At 42.7% G+C, this 20,739-nt stretch overlaps 1 protein-coding gene and 1 non-coding gene across 2 annotated transcripts in view; both read right to left on the reverse strand.

Moving 5' to 3' along the window:
• LOC119737185 overlaps positions 1-20,739 on the reverse strand; it is a 118,763-nt gene that overhangs the window by 48,171 nt on the left and 49,853 nt on the right. The window contains 11 exon segments of the mRNA XM_038211362.1: positions 257-446; positions 2,343-2,623; positions 3,616-3,723; positions 6,745-6,920; positions 8,534-9,662; positions 11,234-11,363; positions 11,581-11,718; positions 14,205-14,319; positions 18,241-18,405; positions 19,251-19,403; positions 20,586-20,717. Coding sequence (XP_038067290.1) covers positions 257-446; positions 2,343-2,623; positions 3,616-3,723; positions 6,745-6,920; positions 8,534-9,662; positions 11,234-11,363; positions 11,581-11,718; positions 14,205-14,319; positions 18,241-18,405; positions 19,251-19,403; positions 20,586-20,717 — 2,717 coding nt within the window.
• On the reverse strand, positions 3,440-3,512 carry Trnal-cag. The gene has a single exon. It is a non-coding gene; the product is annotated as a tRNA-Leu (tRNA).

Here is a 20,739-nt window from a genome sequence, read left to right on the forward strand (position 1 = left end):
TAGAATGCTGTTTTTCTTAAAATATACAGCTAGAGCTGAGCTGAAACTTCATCAGGTTAGTCGCTCATCACCCTTCTGTAGATTTTTAGCACGTTTGTTGCTTCAAACTAACAAAATGCACAAATTACAAATAATGGACTATACCTTTAAGCATACGCACAAGTGTTCACGATGAAAAACAATGTAATGCCAATAACTGTTATTTCATTTGTGTATCCTGTTATATGCGCAATCTCTTTCTATTGTGTGAACTCACTGGTAATGGGTGAGCTGTTTGTTCTTCTGTCGATGCCACACGATGACAGCAGACCGGTCATCTGTTGAGGGCTCTTGCCGGATGGCTGGGGGGTCAGGGACTTCTGGACAGGTGACGGTGATGAGGTTGGAGGCTTTGGTCTGGCCAGCATTGGTGGTCACCATCGATAGGGTGAAATAGTGCTTGGCACCTGCGAAAATCATTCAATATACTTAAACCATTGCTATGACATCACACTATTGTTAAAAGTGTGGATTCAGATCTATGAATCTCTTACACTCGGAACGACGAATCTTTAGTAAAGTGTGGATTCGGAATTACGAATCCACACTTTTAACACGTCGAACAATTGTTCTCCATAATGAGCATGAATAGGACCGTCTGCGTGAAAATTTGCTTTCCGAAAATTACCAATGCATCTTCACTGTCAGATTCTCCGCCGTCACTGCAAAATCTACTTTTAGTCAGAAAGAAATCGTCATCTGAACTATTCATCTTGATGTAAGAAGCCGATACACACAAAATGGCTTGGTTGTACGGGTGTGTTATACACATGCTAAACACGCTAGGAAAAAATGATGCAACCTGACGCCACTTCCGTGCTTGTGTACAAAGTCTATGGAGAGTCATTTCAAGTATTTCCTAACAAAATTGGAAACATTTCTCAGTCCCAGATTCATGTCCTATCATCATTTTTGCAACAAATGACCTTCATTGAGATGATATATGTAGAAAAAAGTGGCGTCAAGTTGCAACATTCTTTCCAACACTTCTGTTGACGCAATGGTTTAAGTCGAAGAATACACTCGCAAGTGTGGATTCTTAATTTAAGAATTCACTCGGCGCTTCACGCCTCGTGAATTCTTCAATTACGAATCCACACTTCCTCGTGTATTCTCCTTAACATAATCCTCTTGTAGTGTTCCCAAACTCATAATAGTCGTTTCATTTCTATTTATTTATTTATTTATTTATTTATTTATCTATTATTATTTTTTTTTTTAATAAACAAATTGTAATGCTTTTATAGCACTTTCCGTCGAATCAACAATCTCAAAGCGCTTTACAATTACTCCCCCGTTCATCAGGCCAAGAGACCACGCGACAGCCGATGTTAGCCCACATTTGGCCCTCTACCCTCACAGGTACCCATTTATACTCCTGGGTGGAGACAGGCAATTGTAGATGAGTGTCTTGCCAAAGAGCACATACATCAGGTTCGAACCCCCGCACCATCGTACATGAGTCAAACACCGTTACCACTGGACCACGGCATTCTACATGTTTATTTCCTTCGGTTTTTGCAAAGTAACATTATGTCAAAACATTTTCAAGCAATCTTAGCGCATCTGTCTCAGTAGGAATACAAGTTTATTTTTAGAGGAGGGAAGAATAAAAAATGAAATAAAATAAAAGACTAGGCCACCCTTGTTGAGCTAGAATTCAAAGGTTTCATTTTTAGTACATTATTTATCCTCAGTGATACAGTTAGTCATTTAGTGACTCAGTCAAGCAGAGGACATCAGCATGGCACTTCGAGTCGAGTCAGGTGAGTCCATGTGTACCCATCCATAACGTATATTTCGGGTGGCATGGGTGGCTTGTGCGTAAAACGCTCGCCTCTCACCAAGGCGACCACGGTTCGAAGACTGGCCGCGGATCACATGTGAGTAGAGTTGTGCGTTGGTTTTCTCCTGTGCCACGAGGGTTTTTCTCCGAGCCCTCTGGTTTTTCTCCCTCCATAAAAATCAAACACTTTCGATCTCAGGCTGTGCTCCGTGGTCATATATGGGTCGATGTAGCCGGCAGCCATAGGCGCCTTTACGTGCCAGCGGCCCGACCACAAATAGCCGCATCCTTCGATGAGTAAGGATGATTAGCCTCCCAAATTATTATTATTAGTATTAGTATTATTATATCAATTCATTATCTCAATAATTCTGCAATCATTTTGCTTTTATCAATACACCATAAACAAAAAAGAAGCAAAGCTGTTCTGGGAATAGAAACAAAACAAAACAAACAAAATATAAAGATACAAAACAAAACCAAAACAAAGAAAAACAAAACAATGACAAAATCTCACCCGGCTGTAAGTTCTTGATGGTCTTCTCCATCTTGCCATAAGGTATTATCTCTGACATCGGTTTGCCGTTCCGCGTCAGCTGGTACCCCATGACGTCGATGTCCTCATGGCAGCGGCCAGGCTCCCAGCCCAGCGTGACCTCCTGTAACCCCACGGCGCGGGCCACGAGGCACGGGGGCTGGGGTGTGCCGCCCGTGGTGCAGAGCACGGGGTGGGAGACTCGCTTGACGTGGCCGCGGTGGGAGGTAGTTTTGTGGTGGTAAGTGGCATTTACTGATACCCTTGATGAATTAAAAAAGAATGAAAATTCAATCTGAAAAGGTCATGATTTTGAGCTTCTAACTGTATCAACAAAAATTGTGAATTTCTTTTGCATTTATATTTTTTTTTGCGGGGGGGTGTTTTGGTTTGTTCGTTTTTTTTAGCTTTTCTTTATTTATGGATTTTATTTTTTTTTTTATTACACTGGATTAAGATATTATTCTAAGCAAAATTATTGTATCGAACAGAAACAATTCCTCAATCTCAGGCTTTAAATAGCAAAACAAAAATGGAAGAAGAAAGTCAGAAATGCCATGGTCCAGTGGTTACGGTCTTTGACTCATGTATGCTGGTGCGTGGGTTCAACCCTGCCAGGCCCTTGGCAAGACACTTGACTACAATTGCCTCTCCTCACATCGGAGTATCGTATGAATGGGTACGTAAGGGTAGAGGACCAAATGTGCACTGCTATCAGCTGCCGTGGTCTCGTGGCCTGAACGGGGGAATAATTGAAAAGCGCTTTGAGATTGTTGATAGGATGGAAAACGCGATATAAGCATTACAATTTAATTCGTATTTGTTTATTCACATGTAAATGGGATGTCATAATTCCTAATTGCAAACTGTATCCATTAACAACATCTTAAAGTTCCCGTTAAGTACATGTATTTCCAGGTTTGATGACATTATTACTTTGAAATGTAACAAAGTGATTTTGAGGATAGGGGAGCTTCCCTTCGATCACATTGGATAAATCAAATGAGGTTTTGCCCTTCACCGACGTTTAAACACTGTATACTCAGTGTGTTACCTCCCGAGCGAAAGATGGTAAAATATCACTCGGGTGGGACTCGAACCCACGACCTCCTGCTTTCTGGTGCAGACGTCTTACCACTCGACCACCGAGCTAACGGGATCAGTTGGCTGGTTCGAATCTGATGTACATAGCAGCGGGTACCGCATAAACTATAAAATTCCATCTTATAACACATTGGATAAGTTGGCCTCTTACCTGTAAGCTGTGTTTTCTGAGAGTCCTGTGGGTACAAAGACTTGTCCCCTGCCTGCATTCCAACTGTGCTGTATCTCAGTCTCTCCAGAGTCTGTCGACACTTCTTGCCTGCACAATGACAAAGTCAGAATGGAAACTCAGCATCAGCAATCAGAACTCATGTTAGAATACAATAACGCGAGAATCAGTTTCATAGGACAAACATAGAGCAAGGACCCAAGGAGTCAGAACTCTTGGGCGATTTACATTTTGACCATTAACATACCAATCCCTCGGGAATGTCTATAGCTACAGCACTGTGACCGCAAGCCTCGACCATTCAAAGCCGATGCCAGCGGCCTTTGAACACGATGATCGTCGCCGCCTTTTTAGTTGGTAACCAACAACCTCCCTATATGCTGCATAATAAGTCATGTCACGTCGCTGCTCTTTTTTGAAAAATATATTTTACGACAAGATAGGTTTTTACAACTGCGCAGTTGTTAGATGTGAGTTATGAACTCAAGTTAGCAATGTGCAGTTGTTGGTGCTTAAAAGCGTTATCTGTCCCTGTAATTTGGAGATAAATTGGATTTCTTTCAGATAATGATTGTTTCAGTGATGTTGACCACATTGTTAGCCAGTATTAGCCAACTCCGAACAAACACTTCAAAATCATTCATTTTTAGCGATGTATGACAACTGCGCATGTGTATTTTTTCATGGTACTGTCTACGAAGCCATGCAAACTCCTTTTTTTGGCATTAGTGAGCGCGGATCTCTATTGTGTCGAGATTAGCGTAGTGAGCAACTGAGCAAGCTGGCGCCAGGTGCTTTCTATTGTAGCTTTCGAGCGCGGCGACCATCATTTTACTTTTGAAGTCTTGGAGTACGAACTCCTTGGGTCCTTGCTCTATGGTACAACCATCCATTTGATAACCATGTGTAGAGAAATGCAACCTGTAATTTTTGGACTTATGTGCAGGACCAGTAGATGCCACTAGGTGGTCTTCTTGTGAGAAAGAAGGAAAAAAACACAGCATGCAATCAAGTGACTGTAGTCTGGGGAGACAATGAAAGTATTGTCCAGCTGGGACCAGATTTACTGGTGCCGAAGCGATCTCGTGTTTTGTGATCGTTTCGGTATCATCCCTCTTGTCCTGCGCAATTCTTATTATCGTGAATTCCCTCTTTGCACGCTCCGCCATAAGCATGCAGAGCCTCGATCTGGCAACTTTACACAATACAAATAGCCAGTTCTGTGATTCCCGTGTATACAAGAGAATCACTGAACCCCGACACGGGAATCACTGAACCGGCTATATTTATTGTGTAAAGTTGCGAGATCGAGGCTCCAGTGAACCTGGACGTTTAATAGGGAAATACAGCAGTAATATAAATACAGCGTACTGCTACCAATCTAAGTTGTGGTGGCGCGACATCGCGTGCGACATCGTACCAACGGAGCATCAAGGAACATGTACTGTATGGGATGTACGTACGTTTGTCTGCAACTGGCATGGCATGATTGGCGCGTTGGCCAGGCAGCTTCTTGCCTTTGGGCACGGCACAGGGACTTTTTTCGGTAATTTTAATCAATCAAGTAATGAACTCAAAGCACGCTATTAATCAGACCTCAACTGAAAAAAAAAAAAACACTAGACAACATGAGGAAAGAACACTAGACAGCCGGACTAGTGCAGTCATACACTGCACTAGACCGACGCTGAAATCACTAGACATGGTCCACGGTCCAGTGGATATTTCGAGCCCTGGGTTTAGTGATCGCTTCAGTATGTATCTTCACTCTATATGTATCTCCATTAAACTGTCTATCCTGTCCCCCTTTGGCGTAAGTTTCGTGTAAATCATCTGTGTCAACAGCAGGAGCTAGAGCATATATGCTATTTTTTTTCCAAATGAATGTGCACAAAGCCTAAAGCCTGGTTCATACTCGGTGCAAAAGCGAAAGCGAACGCAAATTTGTGACGTCATGGAGAGTATTCACGATGCGAATTCGTAAAAATTGAACACATTTCAACTAGGGCGAATTTCGCAGTGAATGTTTCATGAAGTCAAATTTGCTTCGCATTCGTTTTCACATGAAGTATGAAGCGGGCTTTACAATCTCGATGTAAATCTGAACGTGGAACTCAAAAAGGCACTGTTAATATTCAGTTTAACCACGGAACCTCTACACAAGGATACACGACTTCCCCAAATGTCTGGTTAGATGCCTTCTATGTATTGTTTTATGCGTGGACGCGGCATACCACGCATGTAGACAAACCGTTCTGTACATTCTGTACACAAACAGATGAGTCGGCTATCCTTGTGTAAAGGATCCGTGGTTTAACCCTGCGCCGACATATTTTAATAATAGAAAACATCAGTTAAAGCCAGAGTCCATCATTTGCAGCTATCCAAAAGTAATTGGCGTAATTATTGTTGAAAAACATACTTGGTTAAAAGATAGTAAGGGGACTGAACTCGCTGTGAAATTATTCTTTCTGGCAAGCTGTCATTATGAAGAAATCAACAAAAGAAGGCCTTTCCAACGGTGCGTCTTAAGAAGCACCGTTGGAAATTTCCGTTAGTAGTTCATTTTTTTATTCGGCGAAGCGCGCGCAACCATTGGCAATACGCACACGTGCGCGTGGTTGCTATAATTTGTCGGATCAGTGCGCGACATCGCGTAGCTGCAATCGGTTCAGTAAGAACGTGTCTCGGACGCTGAATTCAGGCCCAATTTGATTTGAAATTGAGATCCTAGAATGTTGGGTTTTCTCGAAATATACAGCTGAAGCTGAGCTGAAACTTCATCAGGTTAGTTGTTCAACACCCTTTTGTTGCTTCAAACGAACAAAATGCACAGATTACAAATGATGGACTATACCTTTAAAAAAGGCAACACTCTTACAACAGCAGTAGCCCATAACAAGCAACTTTTAAGGGATTATGAGAAACAAAGAATCATAAGTATGCCGAGACAGCCTTTCAGCAATGACCACACTATGAGAAAACAGGGGACTGGGATTATTAGCTCGCAGCTTCGAATCTGATATGGGCAGTAGATAACATGTACTTGAATCTTTTACTCTTGATCAAAGTCTTGCTTCTGTGGTCAATCTGGAAGCCAGCGGACTTTACCTGGCATGGCTGGTGATGCTGCTTTCAAATTTCCTCCCCACTATGCACACATTGTAGTGATGCAGACCATAGGGGGTGTGTTCACAAGATGCAATCTGCCAGCGGATGTTTAGCTCTGCAGTGGTGGGCTGGCTGCGGACACTCACAATGGGTTTTGGTAGGGAGACTGTCTCATGCTAAATTGAAAAATTAATAATAAGTATATTAAATAATTATTAGTGCAAGGAGTATATAACCTTACCAGACAATATAAATGACACCAAAAAAAACATGTGGCGCAAGGATCGTGGGCAGGTGTCATGTGCACACACAGATTCTTCGACCACTAGGTTTGAAAGTACATGCATGCCTCACATTAAGAACAAGCGCGACATGCCCATGAGTAAGGTGTCACCTTAGGCCAAGTTCGCCCAAGGACTATAGTTGACCAATGGTTAACTAACGTTTGCCCGAACTCTGTCTAGTCAACGGTGGTTGACTACGCTAGTCGACTATTTGGAACCAGCCTACTGGGGTTGGTTGCTTCGCTGGTAACCAATAGCCGCGCGCATTCATAACGCTAGCAGAGAGCCAGGATCCAGAAGTTTTGCGATGACATTTTGACCAGCGTTTGACTAAAGACGTTTGCATATTGCTATCAGTGCACAGGCGTAAGGTACATGTACGTCACAAATCAACCACTAGTCGACTAATGGTCCTTGCCCGAACTTGGCCTTACATGCCTTATGGCGATTGCTTGATGGGTCTACATTTGTATATTGTATAAAGGGTCAAAACAAAAGCTTCTTTCTGATTTCAAGCCAAGTATTCACACTGCAGTAGGTACGGTAATCAAACTGCATATGCTCACACTGAGATGTGACAAGTATACATGTACTTTTGGGATAAACAATTTAACAACTTGTGAAATTGCTGAAAAAAAATGCAAGTGCACGACTTACAAAAATAAAAATACAGTTTGTGCCAGCAAGAGGTGCAGACAAGCAACTCTGCAAAATCACTAAATGGGAACAAATGTTGCAACCTGACGCCATTTCAGCGGTCGTGCACAAAGTCTATGGAGAGTCAAGAACATTTTCCAAGTATTTCCTAACAAATTAAAAGTGTTTCTCAGTCCCAGATTTGTGTCTTATCATCATTGCAATGACTGACCTTTATTGAGATGATACATGTATATGAAGAAAAAAAGTGGCGTCAGGTTGCAACATTTTTTCCACTTAATGTACATTTCTTGCCTCAAAGGGGGAAAAAACAGAAAGAGAATTAAGTAAGATTTGAGGCTTTGCATGGTGGAGATACTAAATAATGAAAGGTTTGCGGAAACACCATGTGCGAATAATTTCTCAACTAAGAGAATGGTTCTGAAAAGAACCAGAGGTATAAACTCGACAGTATAAACTCTCCTGAAGACGGTCAGAGCATACTGACTGGAACGTCGAGTGTATACCTCTGGTTCTTTTCAGAACCATTCTCTTAGTTGAGAAATTATTCGCACATGGTGTTTCCGCAAACCTTTCATTATTTAGAAAGAGAATTGTAAAAAAAAAAGAAAAGGAATTGGTATCACAATCAATTCATGAAAAAAATAAAAATAAAATATGACACAAAATTTCAACCTCGGAAATCTATCAGTGGGCGTGAATGAAAACAGAGAAATGGATGCGATGAGAACAATGGACATTTTGGTTAGAAGTTAGAACAGCTACTAATTTACAAGAAGAGTCAAGCACAACAAACAAACCCGAGGTGAGATTAGCTTGTTACATGGAGTGATTACAAATGCAGATACCTGCTGTTTAACTGGTTCTCCGCTACCAATGCCACCACAATCATCATGCAAAGTTTCTGCGTTTATTTCATCATGCACAGCTATAGCCTCATCACCACCATGCCAGTCATCACCACAGTGTCCATTGTGGTCTTGTTCCTCGCCTCTTTGCTCTGATTCCGCTACTCTCTGCTCTGCGGTACGCTGGGGCAGACTAGGGACCACGAGACCTTTTTCCCGATCGCAATTCTCAGTTCCAGTTTTTTCATTGGAGCTTTTTACTGGGTTCTCATGCACTGGTAATACACTGTGATCACAATATGACACACCATCATGCAACACAGACTGATCACTTTCAGCTACCCTACTAGCATGCATTCCACCACTGTCTCTATCAGTTTCGCTTTTATTGGGTTGAATTAACGGGGCCGTTTCAGGGGGCTGAACATTAACATCAGCTGTGTGGAATTCTTGATCATTGCAAACGTTTTCTGCAATTTCTGTAGCCTGATCATCATTCGGTGGAGGTGTTGATCCCCTATTTTCAACCATTGTTTCAAACACTGCTCCAGTTTCATCATCAAGTTCGGCTTCATCAGGGATTTTAGTTTCTCTCTTTGAATCAACGTGCTCGTTTCTACCATTGGCCTGTAACTTGGTTTCGGAATTGGGATGCGAATTTTCAGTTATCTTTGGGGGCTGGGGGTCCGGGAATGTATTTTCAACACTCGGGTGGGATTTGGCCTCTAAGTTACCACAATCATCATGGGCCTCACTACTGCCTGCATGATTTCTGCCGATGGAAAGCTGAGAATCGAAAATGTTCAAGCTGGTAAGTTTGCCAGCAGTGTTATCTATTTGTTCTGGGTCAACTGGATTTGTTTTATTGGTGCTTGAAACATCTGCGGCTGCCGAATAATTTTCCCTGGTTCCCTTATCTGGGGTCTCGGGCATGCTATGGCCAATCTTATGGTTTTGTATAGAATGCTGGGGACCAGCGGGACCGGTCTTAGCGCTCATGTCCATGCATGCATTGCTTACGCTGTCGGAATCTGATGGGTTTTGTGCGTGTTGGGGCTCACTGTCCATGCCGGTGTCTTGTTGGGTGTTCGTCTGCACCTCTGTCCCTGTGCGGTTGAAAGTCTCCTCACTATTGCGAAAAAAGTTAACACAATCTCTCAGGGAAAAGGTCAGACTAGTAATACAAATAATCTGCTCTAAGATGTAACATTGTGCTGGGCTGAGAATTTTTCAAGAAAATGTGCTCTCTATTAGTCAGTGTTGTAGTAGTACTTTTCAAATACATGTGCAAAGTTTACTGCCAAATATTGTACGTATATGACTTTGATAATTCTATTCAAATAAAAGGTTTAACCCATTAGCATCTGTGCTACATTTATATAATATTGGATGGCTTTGAGGTGGATACAAGAATATATTGCACGAGCTATGACAATATTGCACGAGTCGAAGACGAGTGCAATAATGTCATAGCGAGTGCAATATATTCTTGTATCCACCGAAAACAAGCCATCCAATATTATTATTATTATTTATATCAGGCTGACTTATCCGCAAGAAGCACAATTCAAGACACTGTCTTCATTACATCTTTTTCGTTTACATCAAACGTTTTGAAGCTGCCACTGTAATTGTTAACAACAGTGCGCCTATACCTGGCCTTCTGCGCGCTGCATGCGCGCGGCGTGTTCCGTGTTGGACGGTACGCGCGTGCGCTACGCTCTGTTGAGTGGTTGACAACTGTGACTCTCTATGCTCTTGATCAAGCGGGAACCTGCGAAAATGCCCAGATTGACTGCAATAACAATGTTATTGCAGTCAACTTTTTATGAAAGCATACAATATGCTGATTTATTTTTACCGCCGGAAGCCTGATATAAATAATAATGTATTATATTGTATTAATTAATATCGAGTGCTCAAGCAGTTTCGGCGCTATACAGGGAGTAATTGGCAGGGCAGTTTTGGGGGCTACAGTGGCTAAACGGTTAATGACCAAAGTACTCAATTGTTAGTTGGCTGAGTATAAGTTCTATCGGCAAAAAAGTTTCAATTCCAGACAACTGTCGCTGCAATGACACGAGGAACACTTTGCATTCTAAATACAAACCAAATATCGCTATTGCAGAACGAATTTGTATCTTGTGTTTCAAACCACCGCACCAGCACTGTAAGGCTTTTATAGATTGTTCAAGGAATAAAAACAATGCACGTGATACAATTTAGAGGAAATGCTAACATTTTTGTACATGTATATGAAACACTAGAATTAACCCTAACCCCCTAGGCCCTTGTTGCTTACAACCATCCTCAATCCTCCAAAATCCTCCAAAATTTTCCAAAATTTTGCAACTCCGCCTAAATTTTTCTAAATTGTCAGACAGTCCTGCCTCAAAATGCATTCATCCTCAATCCTCCAAAATCCTCCTCATCCCAAAACTGTGCACTCGTGTTTAAATGAAGGATAACCAACGCCAAATCCTTCAAAATCATCAGACAGTCCTGCCTCAAAATGCATTCATCCTCAATCCTCCAAAATCCTCATGTGCTTCAATCACCATTCATCCTCAATCCTCCAGAATCCTCATTTGATTCAATCACCATTCATCCTCAATCCTCTAGAATCCTCCAAAACCGCCAGGAGGATTTTGGAGGAGTGAGGTGGGTTAGGGTTAATGCCGTCATTAGTTTGTGACTTACCATTCCATGGATCTGTTGGGCACAGCAACATTGGAGTCTTCTTGAGGGACATTGCCTTGAGTAAGCGTAGACACTGAGCCATCAAAACTCTCCCGTTGCTCAACGGACAGCAAGAGGTCAGTCTTAGAATCTGAAAATATACAACAAAATTGGTGTAATACAATATGATAAAAGTCCCTACCTGATTCTGTAGGTTTTCCCCAGAATACGTTCTGGGCTTTTCCACCCACCTCTAAAACTGTAATTTCTTTTCATTGTCTTCTCTCTGTGTGATGTTTCCCCTGGGATGCTTTACCGACTATAATATACAGATACAGATGACCACCGCTTTTGGAGGTTCATATTACCTGGAGGTCTGCCCTGTCCTTCCTTGATGATCAGGAATGGCTTGCCTGCCAGGCTGCCACCGTTAGGCAGGTGGATGTTGTCCAGACAGAGTGGCAGGATCAGCTGCAGCTCATTGGATAGGAAGCCGTCTGATACATCTGAAGGTTAGAAAATAGAATTCAGCAAACTTTCAATCTACGGTTTTACTATTTCCAATGACAAATCATGTACGGAAAGTATATTATACAAATATTGAGTAGCTCAGCGTGGAATGGGAGGAATATTATCGCAAGGTAAAATCTGGACTGTTCCATTTCACGAGGCGAAGCCGAGTGAACTGGAAAAGTCCAGATTTCACCGAGCGATAATATTTCTCCCATTTCACAATTTATAGCCACTCAATATTTGTTTTATATAACTGACATATAGATCCTTGTCATTTGATATATTTGAACTTTTATTTCAATACAAAACGGAGGAAAATGTATTTCTCTCTTCCAAACCACCCCTTCACGAAAATGTTTGAACCCAACGCTGTAGCGCTGGCCCTTTGGAACAATACGCGTCATGCGCAACGCTGAACGCGCACACCAGCATGCATTTGCACGCAAATACTGCGTCATAGAACAAGAATGATCCTAATTGTTCAATAGCATTTCCCATTCCCCATGGGCGGATAGTACTTTTTGAGCCGTGGCGTGAATGGGAGCAATAACGAATGTCACGCGATGTGAGTTCCACCAATCAAATGACTAGGATCTGTATCTCGGTTATATAATAAGTGCTATCTAAATGCTTGTGATAAAATATCACACGTAAACTCTGGTGGGACTTGAACAAATGACCTTCTGTTTACTTTATAGCAGACAATTTAGCACTCGACTACTAAGCTTATCAATGGAAGCCTGGTATCAAAAACTAGAATCATTGCTTAGTTGGCATCAAACTTGTTCTCAAGGGGTAACCTGCCCCTCAAAATAAGAATGCATGCGACATGAGCTTGAGCGTGGCACCACGATCATACCCATAGCTAGATTAGTCTGTAATAGCAACAGGTACTGCAGTTATATAGTGCTCACAGGTCAGCACAAGTCAACCAAGAGTCATCCTGTCTCAGGTCTAAAGAATGTAAGTAAGTAAGGGACCGTGACCATTCAGCCCTGGTATGAAAAGGGCCCCCCGGTACCCCGTCCGGTCCAGAGCCAGTCCGATCTTCAGCCCAGTCTCGTCCGGTACATTGTCCTGTCTGACTAGAAGTTTTGAAGTCAGTCAGGCGCATCAATTTATTGCCCTTCAGAGAACGTCCAGAGCAGAACAATAGCAGACTTACCAGATTAAAGATAAAATCCTTCCATAACGCCTTGGTAATTTACAGTCCCATTGTGCGCGAAGCCGCATGGTAGGGGTTTTGATCTGTGCCGACGAAAGTGTTCTATTGTTTCGCACTGAGAGATGAAAACCACAAGCAGGTTTCTTCTGGGATATATTACATGTGTCAATACTTGCAAACAATAGACCCCAGGATGGAGGAGTTCCTGATTAGCAACTGGACCAGCTCCTAGGCCGGTAGCTGGGACGGTACGAAAGGACTTCTTGGGAGGGGGCGAGCTTACCGGGGGGCCCTTTTCATACCGGGGCTGAATGGTCACAGGCCCTAAAGTCTGTCCCGAGCCAATGTGGCTCATCAGGCCGGCGTTTATCTCCGGTTTCAGTAGCATGAAACGACTGAGAATATTTCTACTCCCCCTGGATGGGATGCTAGTCCATCGCAGGTTACTCCCCAGCTAATGCCAGTACCCATTTATACTCCTGGGTGGAGAGGGGCAGGTGGGGGTGAAGTGCCTTGCCCAAGGACACAATATATGACCAGCGGCTGGATTCAAACCCCGGACCTCTGATCATGAGTCACGAACCCTAACCACTAGGCCACACACTCCCCTAAAGAATGTAGCAACATTTTATTAATAAATACCATGGAGAGTTGATGGCTTCTGATTGGTCGAGACTCGATCACGTGGGGTGTATTAACGGTGATATAAAGACCGGCTTCAAAGAACGAGCCAATAAATGGCCCCTGAACCAGCATTGATCCAGCCCCATGGAAGGCAATGATTGGCCAAATTTACAACAGTCCTACGGCAGCTTGTAACAATACAACACTGCACATGTGCTCAACAACCATCGCGTGAAGCCTTACGCGCACGTTGCAAAACAGTTACTATGGGTGCGCGCGCGTGAGAAAGCGTTCAAACAACATCGTACAGCAGTATGGGCTTTTCACCAAAAGCTAAAATATGGCCCATGAACATGAACAAAAAAAAGTCTAGAAATATTGTCGACAGAAAAGTCACAAAATTGGAGCATTTTAACTGTTTATTTCGTTGAAAAGGTATTTATTAACGGGAATAACAGTGTGAGGATCCGGTCTTCACTGCGTGATAATGACCGGGTTTGGAGGTGACCGCTGTTAATGGACCGAGACGAAAGCAGCGGTCACCCCAAAGCCGGTCATTATCATGCAGTGAAGACCGGATCCTCACACTGTTATTCCCTTATTAAAACTAACTATGATCATGGCGTTCCTTTTCATGTTTCAACCCCTGTACGTGTGACCTTACAAACAATTTCAGTTGGGAAGACTTACCGGTACTTTGCTTCTCTCCAGGCAGTGCCAGTATGAATACTGCAAGAGGTGCCTCATGTACCTCTCTGTGAGGTAGAATCAGCTGGCACTTCTTGTAGTCACCGATTGTCTTGGTCTGTTGAATCGGAAAATCGGAAAACCATCATGTACAAGGAATATGAGCACAATCCGGAACAACACTCAAGTCTTCATTCAGAGAGAGATAGAAATGTTTACACGGTGCATAGCAAGCAATTAATGGTAGAGTATATCATTCGTAGCTATATCAAAAAAGTAACCGACCAAATTATTGTTGAAAGCTTACTTGGTATAAAGATAGTAATGGCTCTAAACTCCCTGTGAAATCATTCTTCTGGCATGCTGTCATTTAAAGAAAACAACAAAAGAAGGCCATTTCCAAAGATGCATCTGGTGACGCATTTTTGGAAATTTCCGTTAGTAGCTCATTTTTAATTCAGCAAAGCCTTGAATGAGTGCGAGAAAGCATTGACACCCGCGCACACATGCGCGCAGTTGCTATTATTCGTCGATTCAGTGCGTGACATCGCATAGCTGCAATAGGTTGTATGAGAGTGTGAACTGGACGCTGATTTCGGGCGCAATTCAAAACATGACCCCGTAACTCTTGAACTGAAATCGAGATCCAGGATTATAGTTTTCTCGGAATATACAGCATTCTCTGAGCTAAAACTGCATCAGGTTAGTAGTTTAATACCCTTCTTTAGATTTTAAGCACTTGTGTTGCTTCTAACAAAAAAAATGCACCAATGACAAATGATATACGCTATCTTTAACGGTACAGTCCATCATTTGTAATTTGTGCATTTTGTTCATTTGAAGCAACAACCGTGCTCAAAATCTATAGCCCCTGTCACACCTTTGCGTATCCCAATTCCTTATGAGTTCCTTATCAAAAATACGCAGCCGTACGCTCAATTAACGTTGAAATGTTTTGATCACTTTGACTTATGTGCGACGCACATCTAGCATACAAGTAACGAATTCAGCGCATCCATTGCGTATGAGATGCGTACGAGTTGCGTATGCAGTGCACAACATTATTTTTCGGGCTGCAAATAGGTCAGTATGCAGTGCGCATACCGAGCGTATTCCGGACGCACCCGACTTATGCCGACCGCATGCTTGACGCACTTCTGGGCAGAAGTCTGTGTGCAAAGAAATGGTGGCCACGTCGAAGACTGAATCGTGCATGCATGAAGTGCAAACGTTGCATTCCCTCATGACGATTACCATTAGGCCTAATCATTGACTTGTAAGGTCATGCTGTTGTTAATGTTTTGAGGAAGGCGCAACTTGAGTCCAAACTTGGTGGGCCTGTGGAGGACTAAGGGTTAATCCAATTTTCTTGAAAATTAGTGAGCAACAAAGCACATGCCTAAACTTCCCTACCACGGTGTTTGATTATGTTTTAACCATTTCACTTTTGTGCGCAAGCCAATTCAAATCTGGTGAAAGTAAATAGCTAGTGTTCACTCATGCGGAATAGCTGAAGATTGACGTGGTGGCAATTGAAGCGTAAGACCTTGGTCCATCAATATTTAGTGACAGATTTTTGAAAAATTATAAAACATCGTTTTTTGATACATTTCTCTAAGTGTATACTTTTTTTTGATACACCCTGTATAGTCAAACAGTCCCAAGTCAACCCACAAACTATAGTCAAACAGTCCCGAGTAAACACACAAACTATAGTCAAACAGTCCCCAAGTCAACCCACAAACTATAGTCAAACAGTCCCAAGTCAACTCACAAACTAAAGTCAAACAGTCCCAAGTCAACCCACAAACTATAGTCAAACAGTCCCAAGTCAACCCACAAACTATAGTCAAACAGTCCCAAGTCAACCCACAAACTATAGTCAAACAGTCCCAAGTCAACTCACAAACTATAGTCAAACAGTCCCAAGTCAACCCACAAACTATAGTCAAACAGTCCCAAGTCAACCCACAAACTATAGTCAAACAGTCCCAAGTCAACCCACAAACTATAGTCAAACAGTCCCAAGTCAACACAAACTAAAGTCAAACAGTCCCAAGTCAACCCACAAACTATAGTCAAACAGTCTTAAGTCAACTCACAAACTATAGTCAAACAGTCCCAAGTCAACCCACAAACTATAGTCAAACAGTCCCAAGTCAACCCACAAACTATAGTCAAACAGTTCCAAGTCAACCCACAAACTATAGTCAAACAGCCCCAAGTCAACCCACAAACTATAGTCAAACAGTCCCAAGTCAACCCACAAACTATAGTCAAACAGTCCCAAGTCAACCCACAAACTATAGTCAAACAGTCCCAAGTCAACCCACAAACTATAGTCAAACAGTCGCAAGTCAACTCACAAACTATAGTCAAACAGTCCCAAATCAACCCACAAACTATAGTCAAACAGTCCCAAGTCAACCCACAAACTATAGTCAAACAGTTCCAAGTCAACCCACAAACTATAGTCAAACAGTCCCAAGTCAACCCACAAACTATAGTCAAACAGTCCCAAGTCAACCCACAAACGATAGTCAAACAGTCCCAAGTCAACCCACAAACTATAGTCAAACAGTCCCAAGTCAACCCACAAACTATAGTCAAACAGTCCCAAGTCAACCCACAAACTATAGTCAAACAGTCCCAAGTCAACCCACAAACTATAGTCAAACAGTCCCAAGTCAACCCACAAACTATAGTCAAACAGTCCCAAGTCAACCCACAAACTATAGTCAAACAGCCCCAAGTCAACCCACAAACTATAGACAAACAGTCCCAAGTCAACCCACAAACTATAGTCAAACAGTCCCAAGTCAACCCACAAACTATAGTCAAACAGTCCCAAGTCAACCCACAAACTATAGTCAAACAGTCCCAAGTCAACCCACAAACTATAGTCAAACAGTCCCAAGTCAACCCACAAACTATAGTCAAACAGTCCCAAGTCAACCCACAAACTATAGTCAAACAGTCCCAAGTCAACCCACAAATTATAGTCAAACAGTCCCAAGTCAACCCACAAACTATAGTCAAACAGTTCCAAGTCAACCCACAAACTATAGTCAAACAGTCCCAAGTCAACCCACAAACTATAGTCAAACAGTCCCAAGTCAACCCACAAACTATAGTCAAACAGTCCCAAGTCAACCCACAAACTATAGTCAAACAGTCCCAAGTCAACTCACAAACTATAGTCAAACAGTCCCAAGTCAACCCACAAACTATAGTCAAACAGTCCCAAGTCAACCCACAAACTATAGTCAAACAGTCCCAAATCAACCCACAAACTATAGTCAAACAGTCCTTTATTGTTTACCACCTTTTACTTGTGCTTTATACTTTTGAATTTACTTGTGACCAGGCCTGTGATGCCCTTGTCATCTGTCACAAGCACCTCAATATACCAAACTAGTCGATGTCCAGCTGAACAACGCCATGAGGACTGTATCTGGTGCGATCCAATGCACCAAACTAGACTGGCTCCCGGTCCTAAGTAACACCCCCCCGCCAGATGTCAGGAGAGAAATGGCCACAAGAAACCTATTAACCAGAATAGCGTCAATGCCAGATCTCCCCATCAACACCGATATAAACGACCACCCAAGACTCAGACTGAGATCAAGAAATCCCATATGGACCTCCACTCCAGACAACAGCACCAACATGGAGCAGCTTTGGAGAGCCAAGTGGGAGGAGGCTGATGTTCCCAACAAGCATCTTGTGCCTGACCCCACTCAACAACTGCCAGGCACAACTCTTCCCCGAGGCCAGTGGTCACTCCTCAACCGCCATCGAGGGAACGCTGGACCCTGCCGCGCCAGCCTGTTCCAGTGGGGATACGCCGCCTCTCCAAGCTGTGATTGTGGAGAGATTCAAACAATGAATCACATAGTGAATGACTGTCCCATTACCAGACTAGACGGAGGAATCGAAGCCCTACACAACTGCGAGGAAGCTGCCCTGGAGTGGCTGGCGGAGAGAGCGTGCTGAACGCATACGACAACAACAACCTCAATACAACACTGGTACCTACCTCAACGGGTGTCTCTCTGCCGTCAACATAGACCACATACTTGGTGGGCTCGCTGTACAGGTAATCCAGCGCTGTCCAGACTAGGTTGATGGTGTCTTCCTGATCGGTGACCTCACAGGACAGGATGGGACCTCCGAGCTCATAGATAGATGGGCAGGTCACTCTCTGTGGGGAAAGAATCAAATATAACAAAGGATTTGAATGAGTGCTGTGGTATTATTAAAAACTCCAGATTTGTGGGTAATTCTGTCAAATGTGACCCGCTCTGTCACGTCTCCAGGCCACTTTTGAGCTAAAGGTCTTTGAAAGAATGTTGCACAGTGTTTAAGCAATTGGAATCCTCAACAGTTTGGTTTGATGAAAATGGACATTGTGTAGAATTTAAAATGTTGAGGATTCCAATTGCTTAAACACTGTGCAACATTCTTTCAAAGACCTTTAGCTCAGAAGTGGCTTCGGAGACGTGACTCATTTTTGCAGAGCGGGTCACAAATTAGGTTTTGCCCTTCACCGACGTTTAAACACTGTATACTCAGTGTGTTATCTCCCGAGTGAAAGTTGGAAAAATCACTCGGGTGGGACTCGAACCCACGACCTCCTGCTTTCTAGTGCAGATAATTCTGCACGTTGTGGGTTCGAGTCCATCCTGGGGTTGTGGTATGTGTGTGTCTTTGAGCAAAACACTTTGTCACTATTGCTACTCCCTACCTAGGAGTAAATGGGTACCTGTGATTGATTTTGGCTGCTTTACATCCAAATGGTAGAATCGAGCTGTATACTCCTCAGGGAGCTAAGATGTTCTTTGGAATGTTTCATTGGCACAACGAGCGGGGTAATAATAATGTAGCACCTTCGATTCAGCCCAAATACTGGTGAATATGTACACTTTCCAAATCCTTAATATAAATATTATTATGATTATATTACTATCGACGTCAAACAGGGGCAACAAAAGAAATCCAGTTTCCATGCTTAAGAAAACAAAAAAAAAGATAAATCAAGTTTAGTACCAGTTTATTTGATTCCTGCGGTAGCAGTGTGGAGTCCCTGGGCTGTGCAATGATCGATATGACGTAGGTCTGGTTCCCTGTCAACCCATCTACAGTGATGCTATGGCAAGTCGGTGGAAGGTCATTGTGATAGCAGACTCCATTCACATAGAGCTGTTTGAAGGACAGATGACAAGTTGGGTTGAGGAAATTTCAAAGTGCAATACGTATATAACATATACAAGTTTTCAAATTACAAGTATTAATAAATCTTACTTTTGGGGCTTTCTCTTTTATTAAACTTGACAACACGAATCATCAACTCAACATTTATATACATATGTATTTCATTTATTTCTTTTTCTTTTTGAAATACACCAACGATCCTTCAAAAGTGTACAGCCAGTGTAACTTTGAAGCCTGCAGAAACCTAAAGGGAGAAGGCACGAAAGAGAAAGAATAATGTTTAGTTTTAGAGGTTGGAGGAACACACCCAACCAAGCCCCCCCCCCCCTCCTCCCATTGATGTTCCAGGCAAAGACCCGAATAATCAGCTACAGCCTCAACACCCAATGCCCCGTGCAGAATTAAATCCTGGGTCACAGCCGTGGAAGACAAGACATGTCAAATGCACAAATTAACCTGCACCCGATTTCACGAAGCGCTGCGACGCTTTGCAACTCGAGTTAGGACGTGTAACATGTCGCAACTCACAACGCGTCGTATCATCCATTTCATGAAAGTTGCGATGTGTTGAACGCATGGTAAGTTCCTTGACAACGGCTTAAAACACGTCGCAAGTTACGACGTGTCTAGTGGTCATGGCAAAATAAGAAGAGTCCCTTTCTTAGCCAGTTTAATGCCATAAACATTACATAAACGAGAATATAATACCGAGGCAATGTGTGTAAAGTTGTAAATAGAAAATTCATTGAATAATTATAAATCAGACTGGAATATTGCAGTTGAAATTATAAAGTAGCTATACAGTCCAATGAGAGCTTGTTTTCCTTCAAAATTGCATCGCACGACCGCCTTTTTGTTTTACGTTTTAACAAATTTCAAGCTGAGATCCGACGACTCTTTGTTGAATATCAGACGACTATTTACTGTACGCTGACTAAATACATGAAACAGTCACCGAGTTGTGCTATAAATACACCTACGACGCGTCGCACTTACGACGTGTTTTGTGAAATGGATCGTAGGACGCGTTGCAGCTGCGACGCATCGTAGGGTTACGACGCGTCGCAGCGCTGCGATGCATCATAAGTTACGAAGAGTTTGATGAAATCGGGTGCTGACTTCCCTGAAATCACAAGTTGGCATCAATTATTTAAACTTCCCCTGCTATACCTGATATGACTTGAGTTGGCCTCTGTAAGGAACACTGGGCAGGTCCCAGTAGATCTCAATGGAGTTATCAGAGGAGTTGTGCAGCCATCCACTGATGGCCGGTACACAGTTCCACCACTGCCATTTGTTGGTCTAAATGGGCGATAAAACGTTA

The sequence above is a fragment of the Patiria miniata genome, unplaced genomic scaffold (genome assembly GCF_015706575.1).
Source record: "Patiria miniata isolate m_02_andy unplaced genomic scaffold, ASM1570657v1 HiC_scaffold_3, whole genome shotgun sequence".
NCBI classification, from domain to species: Eukaryota; Metazoa; Echinodermata; class Asteroidea; order Valvatida; family Asterinidae; genus Patiria; species Patiria miniata.